The following is a 9,335-nucleotide window of genomic DNA, read 5'->3' on the forward strand; positions in this document are numbered from 1 at the left end:
TAATGTGTTTTTTCCCTCCTAGATCGGCCATGGATTTGGAACATTCCTTATACCAAAGCACCAGATACACATGGGAATATGTGGGTTCCCTCCTGAGAATCTTAAAGCACTGTGAAATTTAGGTGTAAGATGTCAAGCCCCAAATAATAGATGTTCTTATTTGTACTGGATATTCACCCTTAAATGACACCCCTAACAAAATTCTGCATAACTCACTCTTGTGAACATGGATGCTCTTTGTACTTTCAATGGTCATTAACAGTGTCACCAAAAAATATATTTTCTTAATTCACTAAAAGCTTTGGAATGAGAGCTATCAAATTTGACAATGTTAAGAGTATAGTGATGTGGAATTTCACAATGATGTCCGCTCTTCCAAAGTGGAGATTGAAGGTGTGTAGCGTTCTCCATCCTGAAATGTGCTCTTCATTCAACTGAAACTTGTCAGGGGAAGAATGTGATCATTGGCTTATCACCCAGCCCTCCGCTTTCTGAGTGTGTCTCAGGGTTGCTGGACAGGAGTCTGCAGATGTTCCCGGCCTCTGCCACTGAGGTCGGTGTGGCTACCCCTCAGATGCACCGAGTCCTCCTGCCTCTTGTCGTCATGCAGCTTCACAAGGCTTTTCATCCAGGTGCCATGCTGGCTGCCTCTGCTTACAGATGGGTCCTGCTGGACTGGACCACCCCCCATTTCCTCATCCATTCCCCGGAACGGATGGGGGTCTCTTTCATCCCCACAAGTTTCCAGAAAAGACAGCTCACAGAACCATATAAAGCACAAGTATTTTACTTGCAAGAAACCCTGAAAAGTAACCTAATTTGGTGCCTTCAGTTTGCAAGCAGGGAAACTCAGTCCCAGAAAGGTTCAGAATGTTCCCTGCATCACATCTGATTTGGGTCAAAGCTGTGAGTGTCTCTGCTTTATGTATGTATGTCCTTCATACTTAGGAATCCCTTTCTCTTAAGGTGATGTGGACCACCTTCTTTTCCACATGAGGCTGATTTCCAGTTTGTCTCCAGCCTCTTTATCTTACAACTTAGAAGAGTGTCGAATATTAATTTTGAAAGATTTTTTAAGATTGCTTTTCGTACTGTTCCTCAGAGGCCTACGATTTTCACCTTAAGACCTGGCAGGGCAGAGGGAGCGTGCTGTCATAGAGAAGTCTGGGAAGACTGGCAAGCCCTCCGCTCTTCTCCTGTCGCAGAAACTCTGCTTTACCTAGTCAGTATTTTGGGATTCCGTAAAGGATATTACCTGGGATTATGTGTGTTTGCGTGCTCCCGCTGCTTAGAAAAAGTAAAAAGCCACTGAAATACTCATCTTACCTGTGTAATGAACTGGTTAAACTAAGGCTTAAACCTATTCTGACCCTCCCTTTTACTTCCCAGAACATGCAAACCTTCCATCATATGAGCCGGGAAGGCTCCCAGGGCTGGCCCGGAGCGGGTGCTGGGCAGTCCGTGTGTCCAAAGGCCTGGCAGGGGACCTGTGATTCTCACCAGCATGGTGGTCCCGTCCTGGGTGGGGGTGGGGCGGCACCAAGCAAGCATCTCAGTCAGCGGTGTCACCACGACTGTGAGCAGGACTCTGCAAGCCTGGGCTCTGCAGGATGGGTTCAGCCACTCGAGAGGACAGCTGCAGATCGACAGCAGTCACTGGGCAGAGTCGGTCACACAGGTACAGTGCTCATCTGATCTGCATCCCTGCAAAGTGGGTTGAAGCTCAGAGCTAAAGTCAGACTGCCAGAGTTTGAATCCCTGCTCTGCCACTTATGGCTGTGTGACCTAGACCAGGTTATTTCACTTCTCTGTGCCTTGATCCCTCAACTGTAAAATGGCAGGGGTGAATAGTCCTCGCAGAGGACGACGGAGAGTGGTGTGTACGCGTGGAGATACTCAGAGCCTGCTCCTGCCGCTGCTACAGTTGATCCATTGGGATTATCCTCATTTTCCTGATAAGGAAATTGGGACGCAAAAAGGTGAAGTGCTTGTGCAAGGTTATACTTCTAGAAAGTGATCTCACCAGTATTTGAACCCAAGTCTGTCAGCGTCCAAGGCCTGTTTTCTACCAGGTGGCCCTAGCTCCCAGACAGCATGGTATGGGAGGAGAGGGACAGTTTTTACCCCCCAGTGTATTGTGGACACTTTTATAGAATACAGAATCGGGTGCTTGGATGTTACAGCACTGTCAGATTTCAGTGGAAGTTCTAAATGCTCACTTATTTTCTGTACTCCTCACAGACCAGCCCTGGTCCATGGGCCATACTTCAAGTAACATTCCTCTACACCCAGTGGGGACCCAAAGAGGGGCCCATCTGGAAACAAGTTCTGTAGAATGAGTGGCTGGGTACATCAAGGTAACATAGGGGAAGCCCATGGTCAAGGGTTATGCACTCAATGGGTGTCCAGGCCCAACTGCTAACAGCAGCCTTCTGTGCCGCTTACCCTGATCAGCATGGTCTCGGGGAAGGCAGGCCAGCATGGGTAGGTAGGGTCCTAACATGAGCTTTCTGGGCATAGTTGATTGCACACATGGAAAGCAGTGCCCCAAGAATAATCAACATGGGAACCCAAAGTGCAAGCAGTTCTGCCTCATCTGATCCTTTTTTAAATGGAACTGACCGAATTACCCAAAGTGCTACAAAAAAGCATCATCAAACATGCCTATTAATGTTTGAGGAAATTACTTCCATTATTCTCAGGTTTGGGTTTAACAATTATTTCTCCGTGACTCAAGGATCGCTCACCCCGCCCTTGTGTCTGCAGGTAGCTGCCTGCCGCCTTTTATCCTTTTCTCCCCCCACCTACTCCCCCTGCTTCAGATCTGGAAACACCAGCCAGTGACTATACCTGCTGAGGGCAAACATCCACGTCAAAATTCAACTTCCTGCCATTTCATAAACTTCTAATATAGGAGACTTACTGGCTGATTAAGGAGTGTCTCAGAATGCGGACAAAAGGAACCGCTGCCTTTCTGTGGAGTTTTCTCTTGATCTTTTGAAAACTTACCTGACATCCTTTTACAGAGATGGACATGTAGCCAAAAGTCTAAACAAGGTCTTCATACTAGATGATGAATTTCGACAAAATATTCTGAATGAGCGTTTGAGTCCTAAAAAATTTGGAGGCAGAAAATTGTCGGTCCCCACACACAGCAACATAAGTCACTTGTCATTTTGGCAGGAGGATTCCATGTCCCCTCCACCTCCCACACACTCTCTTATGAAGAGAGGAATGCTTTTATGGGGTGAAAGAGGGAGAGGATTTTTTTTCTTTTTTCTTTTTTTTCTAAGGATTCTTTATTTTAGCGAGAGGGAGAGAGAAACAAGCAGACTGTGGCCTGAGCTCAAAGTCGAAGCCTGGTGCGGGGCTCAATCTCACCAGCCCGAGATCACAACCTGAGCTGAAATCAAGAATCGGGCATTTGACTGCACCTCCCAGGTACCACTAAGTTATTTATCACATTCCTGAGAAAGGCTGCCTGGTTTTAACTAGAGTTGATGCAAATCGTCCTTAAAATTCACCGATTTGGGAGGCTGTATTTTTCCACATATTGTAATAGCCAGTGTTTCCTGAGCTCTTCCTAGGTCTTGACTAGTGTGTTTAAATGCTTTACATCTAATCCTCACATCAGCCTTTTGTGAAATGACATCCGTAAGGTTCCACAGTAACCGTGGAGCCCAGCTTTGTTTTCCTGGGCTCTTGTGTAGCAGTTAAATAGTTCTCCTTAATAGGACTTACTAATATGTGACTTCCAACACGTACAGTTTCTGCATCAGATTTGGTATGCTGAAAATAAGGATCTTAGATTCCATTTTGTCAACTTTTTCCCCCCACATAAAATTAGTTTACTGTCTAGGGAAATGACCTATTAGTCCGTTGTGAAACCATTTTTGGATGATCTGGATGTTTGGTTCAAATCTCAGGACATTTTACTTTCTCCCTCATAACTGAAAAATCAGAGCTGTAATTAATCCCTTCCTCGAAAATTCAAGGAAGAGAATGCCTTGAAAATACTTGCTTTTGACTGATGAATAACTCAGAAAAAGGTTAGGTAGGCATTCTTTATTTACATCCGTAAAATGTAGCAGTTGTATTGACAGATGAATGATATTCATTATAATGACAAAGTATGACGGCAAAAGTGTAGGAACTCAATTACTGGCAGAAATAGCTTAAATATTATATAGGATTAAATCTAAAATTCTGTTGATAATGTGCTAACTACATGTATGCATAGATCTCATTATAAAATTTTTGACATTTTCCAAGTTTAGTAGCCCACGTTTTTCAAGCAATATCCAGGGCACAAAAAGTACTACAAACAAAACCACAACTTCTTATTGCATTTTTAACAGCTAGTAAATTACAGGTCTTAAGTACCTCTTATATGTCTTAAGGGGTAAGATACAGCCGTTTGCTCCTGAGACATGCCAGCAGTGTCCACAGCCAGAACCCAACATGGAGACAGGGGACCACCTCTGAGCCCAGACTATACTGGTCCCCAAGTAAGAACACTGACCAGCAAGTACAGAGCACTTGGTGTCTGCCAGGTACTGTTTGTTTTCTGTGTATTAATGAACCAAATCTTCATAAGAACCCAATGCTATTACTACGGCCATTTTACAGATGGGGAAATTAAGATTATCTGTTGGAAGTCAGAGCTGGGATTTGAACCCAGACAGTGCTGCTATGAGGAACCAGGCAGCAAGTGTGGCACATGTTCCCAAGCTCCAGCCAAGGAGCAGGCCTCGTGTCCAGGATATGTAACGGTAGCTACAAAACCAGCTACACCTTCATCCACTGTAACAGCAAATCGTAGCTGGCATGACCGAACCAGCCTTGGGTCCATAAAATCAACCACTCAGTGCTGCATTAATATGCAGGCTTGAATCAACCGAATTAGTAAAACCAGAACCGATGGTGAAACTGGTTCCTTTGAAGTGAGAGCATCAACAGCCGAAAATATTGCCATGTTAATTATGTTCTGTTAACGTCTCTGACTGAAACCTGGTGTTTCCATGGACTAGACCTAAAGCAGAGAGCAGAACTGATTATGCCAAGTGTCAAAAGAGAAGGCAGCATAAAAAATGCTGGGGAGGAGGAGGAGGGCAAGAGGCAGCCCAGGAAATGAAAGGAGGGTGCCTCATGCAGTAACGAGGGGTAGCGAGCAGATATGAGGGCCAAAGCAGTGTTAGTTGGGGTAAAGTCAGTTCAAAGCAAGTCCATCTCAAGTACGCTCTGTTCTCTCATGCCTACCAGAAGCCCCACTGAAACTCACCAGCGTTAATCAGTCTACGGCACTGTTTCCTGGTCCCTTTGTAGTGAGTTTTTCAGAGCACTCCCCACGGTGATTAAGAACTGGAAGGCATCAGGACCAGTCTTCAATACACAGGGAAACTCAGAAGGGAAAGGCGAGGGAGAAATTGCGTCCATAGGGAATTTATATCAATCGTAGGTAACTATACACATCGCACTGTGGGGCAGGTGACACCTCATTTGATAGGGTAAAATAAGATTCAAGGTCACAACTAGTATGTGTTCCCCTCTGGCCCCAAGGATGCTCTTGGTAGCTCTTTGCTCATAGTCCTTTAGAAGTTAACATTATGGTAGTGGAATGCTGATTTTGTTTCCTTAAGCTACTTGATATTACTAAAATTTTAAAGCCCCTACAAATTTGTTATTCAATAATTTATCAATATCTTTATGAAAGAATACATTAGGATGCTTTTACAGCTACAGAAGTCAGATTCATTAGGCATAAAACAACGAAAGACTAACAGAGTCTAGCAAATGCTGGAGCCAGAGAATCATGAAGTACCAGTCTCTCTCCAGGTCCAGAATATCTGCATTCTCCAGCAAGCTTTCTATACCCAGATGCTGAAATACCCATACCCTCTGCCCAGCTCCAGGATCCCACATTACTTCCAGGTAGTTATTAAGAACAAAAAAACAACAAAAAGAGCTGCTTTCCCAGTAGCTCCCGCAAGTCCCCTGATGCACCTGATTGGCCAGGTTGAGTCACCTGTCCATCCCTGGTACAAGTACTCCAGATTAGGGGACTGCCCCTGGTGCAAAGGGTGCAGGTGTGGAGTTCTCCAAAGACAAGTCAAAAATGCCTGAAGTCCACTCTGGAGTAAGAAGTGTCTCTAGGTGAAGTATGAATAGTGTGCCAGAGGAACCTTTTTATGCCTTGGCCTTAAATGTGTGCAAGTGTGCAGATTTTATTTAAATGTGTGCAAGTGTGCAGATTTTATTTAAAAGCAAAAGTAAATGAAGGGCATTTTTAAGTCCAAATTTCTCATAAATTTGCATCAATAAGTAAACCCTTGTAATCTGAGTGTTCTAAAGCTGATTTTTCAAACTGCCAGTCAACAGTTTAATGAATCATGAAATCAATTTCAGAAATCATGACCAGCAGTTTTCAATGAAATCTAGTAGAAAAATCTGAAAATATCTGTAGCACAAAGTGTAGTAATTGTTTCAATATGTGTATTTATGAGTGCTCTCAGGATTACAATATATAATGTATTCCTTCCCAGGTTTGCTAGTTCAAGCCTGCTGAGTGAAGACAGTTCCATGGATAATGGCTTGAGATTGACAAGCCTGAAAGGTGACTCAGCTCCAAGCCACTCAGGACTCAGAATTGTCTGATCCCAGCTCTGCTCTGCACACCATGAGACCTTAGGCAAGTTGTGTGATCCCTTTAAGTCTTCATTTTATCATCCGTTACGTGGGGGCTCATACCTATCCTTCCTGCCTCATTGGATTGTTTTTTAAGAATTGAATGAAAGGGTGCTCTTAAACGCTGGCAAGAACTCCATAAATCTAAGTTGTAATAATTCTCAGAGTAAAAGTGTTTGGGACTAGCAGTCTCTCTCTGGGGCACTTAGATGGTAATTCAAGTGTAGAAAATAAAACCCATATCTCTGAAAAATTAGCATTTTCCCACAAATATTGCTTCTGAACTACTTCATGCAAGTCATTTCTGGAAGATGAGTAGGTTTGAGTCCTGGCTGCGGCAACGTAACCAGTAGTCCTCTGGATTCCACAGAAAGGGGACTCTATTCACAAGAAAATCTGCCTCCCTGGACCCAGTCTCTCAAACACCCTGAACAACTCCATAGAACTGACCTGCAGACGTCTAGTCCTAAATGTCCTGAATCCACGTTGCCTGCTACCTGTTGGATAGGAGGAGTCCACGTTAATGTGAACCTCAAGGGTGAGTTGACACTTTACCCCTGGAGGATCAGCCCATTTTACAAATGAAAAAACAGGCTCAAAGAGAGATGGGAACCTGCCTAATGTTGTATTCTTGAAGATCATCAGAGCAAGCTCCTGCCTTCTAAACTCCTCTGATACCAGAACAGGCTCAAGAGTTGGGCATCTTTAATTTTGCATGGACTGGCAGAATCCACCTTTCCATAGGAGAATGAACTGTGTGCTCTCATTGAGCCACTCAGCACCTTTCCAGAGACAGCCTGGGAACACTTCTAAAGAGCCCAGCCTCTGCTTTGCCATTATGTTCTTCCCTGGCCCTCCAGGACACACTTGGCAGTGGATGGCCTCTCTCCTTTGTCTCTAATTCCTGTTCTTGAAGGGGCACCTTGGCTCCCACTCAAAGTAGAACTGGGTGGCCTTAAAAATGAGTTTAGGAGTGAGGAAAGGGGATTGGCTGCATGAGGGAACTCTTGGGGCAACAGAAACGTTTCTATCATGATGGTGACATTGGTTACATTTTACAAAACCCCTTGAATTTATACACCAAATTGGTAACTTTTCTTGTAAATGATAACTCAATAAAGTTGATTTTTAAAAACTCAAAAGAATGCACAGTTCAGATATCCATTCATTGTGTGTAGATTTTACATTGAAAGAAAAAAACTAACTTGTTGAATTCTAATTATATATATGGCTGAAGGATTTAGGAGCAAGTAGTAATGGCTGCAGTTTACTTTGAGATGCATAGAAATAAGGTAATTTAACTGCACAATCTAGGCTACCACTATAAAATTCTTCTACCTTTGGTGTATGTTTGAAAATTTCATTTTATAATGTTGTGGGAGAAACTCAGGTTTCTGGCAGGGCCAGATAGCCCCAGTTGAACCAACTCTTTCACAAATAGAACATATAAACTCAGAGAAAAGTCTTTAAAAACCAGCTACTAAAAGTGACTGAAAGCAGGCGGAAACCGAAGGGGAGTCAGCAACTGGAAGAAAGGCACCACAGTGGGGGAGTTTCCTGGTTTGGGTTTTGTTTGACCACTTTGGGCCTGAGGTCAGGTCCACCTCCAGTGGAAATATATAGTCTTGCTGGCTAGAAGATCCAGGGTACAGGATTTGGAGCAACCACAGTCTCTGAGCATGAGAAGGGAAAGATAAGAGCGAGCCAGAGAGAGGGTTCCCAAATTCTGTATATAAATTCTGCCCAAATCTCTGCCTGACCTCTGAACTGTTCATGCACAGCCAAGGCTAAAATAACTGAACTAAAATTAAGCTACTTCCCACTGTGGGGGAGATACTTTGCAGTTGAGTTCAGCCAAATTAACTGCCTAATTTAAAAATAATAATTTAAAAAATAATTATTTTCAGAGGAAAAGAACAGAATTCAGAGTTTGTACAACACATCCTAAATTATTTATCAGTCACAATGCTTAGGATATAATCCAAAATTAGTATACGAATAAAGAGAAAGACGGCTTATTCTCCAAAGACAAGCAAAGGAGACCAAAAGAATCTCCAAAGATTTTTAGAACAGCTAATACAATTGCATTCAAGAGTATAAAAAAAAAAATCTTATATTGAAGAAAAGATAACAAATCTCAGCAGAGTAGTAGGAATTCTTTTTAAAGAATTGAATGGAAATTTTAGAACTGAAAAATAGGATACCAGTGACAGTTTTTCCCCCTCTGTGTGCCTCCTGTACTCTCACATGACCACCACACTCAAAAAAACACTTCTGGTCACCAGATGGGTGGGGCTGATTTCCATGCCAAGCAATTCTGAGACACCAGCTGGGTGTCCTACAATTTAAATTCACACAACCTGGAGATAGTGTCAGATCCCACAGGTAAAAGTCTCAGTCCCACAAGACTGCCCCCCCCTTCAGATGCCAGTTACACATCCAGGTTGTCACCTTTGCTTCTGACCCATCAGCTATAAAACAGAGGTTCCTCTTACCCCTCCTCAGGTTTGATTAATTGGCTAGAGCAGCTCACAGAGCTCAGGGGAACACTTACTACCAGTTTGTTAAACGAATGATAAAGGATGCAGATTAATGGCCAGGTGAAGAGAGAGGGTGAGGTCTGGGAGGGTCCTGGACTCGGGAGCAGCCGT

General features: G+C 43.5%; 1 protein-coding gene across 7 annotated transcripts in view; it reads left to right on the forward strand.

Annotated features, from left to right (window-relative positions):
- The window catches only part of TDP1 (tyrosyl-DNA phosphodiesterase 1), an 87,919-nt gene extending 80,090 nt beyond the window's left edge, over nt 1-7,829 (forward strand). For 3 of the 7 annotated variants that reach the window (XM_045807646.2, XM_045807648.2, XM_045807647.2), the window contains one exon: nt 23-7,829. In XM_045807646.2, coding sequence (XP_045663602.2) covers nt 23-96 — 74 coding nt within the window. In that variant the 3' untranslated portion in view covers nt 97-7,829. The remainder of the gene's footprint in view (nt 1-22) is intronic. The other 4 variants (XR_006781434.2, XR_006781433.2, XR_006781436.2 and 1 more) reach the window with 4 other exon arrangements.
- Nucleotides 7,830-9,335: the final 1,506 nt, after the last annotated feature.

Source organism: Ursus americanus, chromosome 26 (genome assembly GCF_024610735.1).
Source record: "Ursus americanus isolate L20-20 chromosome 26, mUrsAme1.1.p, whole genome shotgun sequence".
Lineage (NCBI taxonomy): Eukaryota > Metazoa > Chordata > Mammalia > Carnivora > Ursidae > Ursus > Ursus americanus.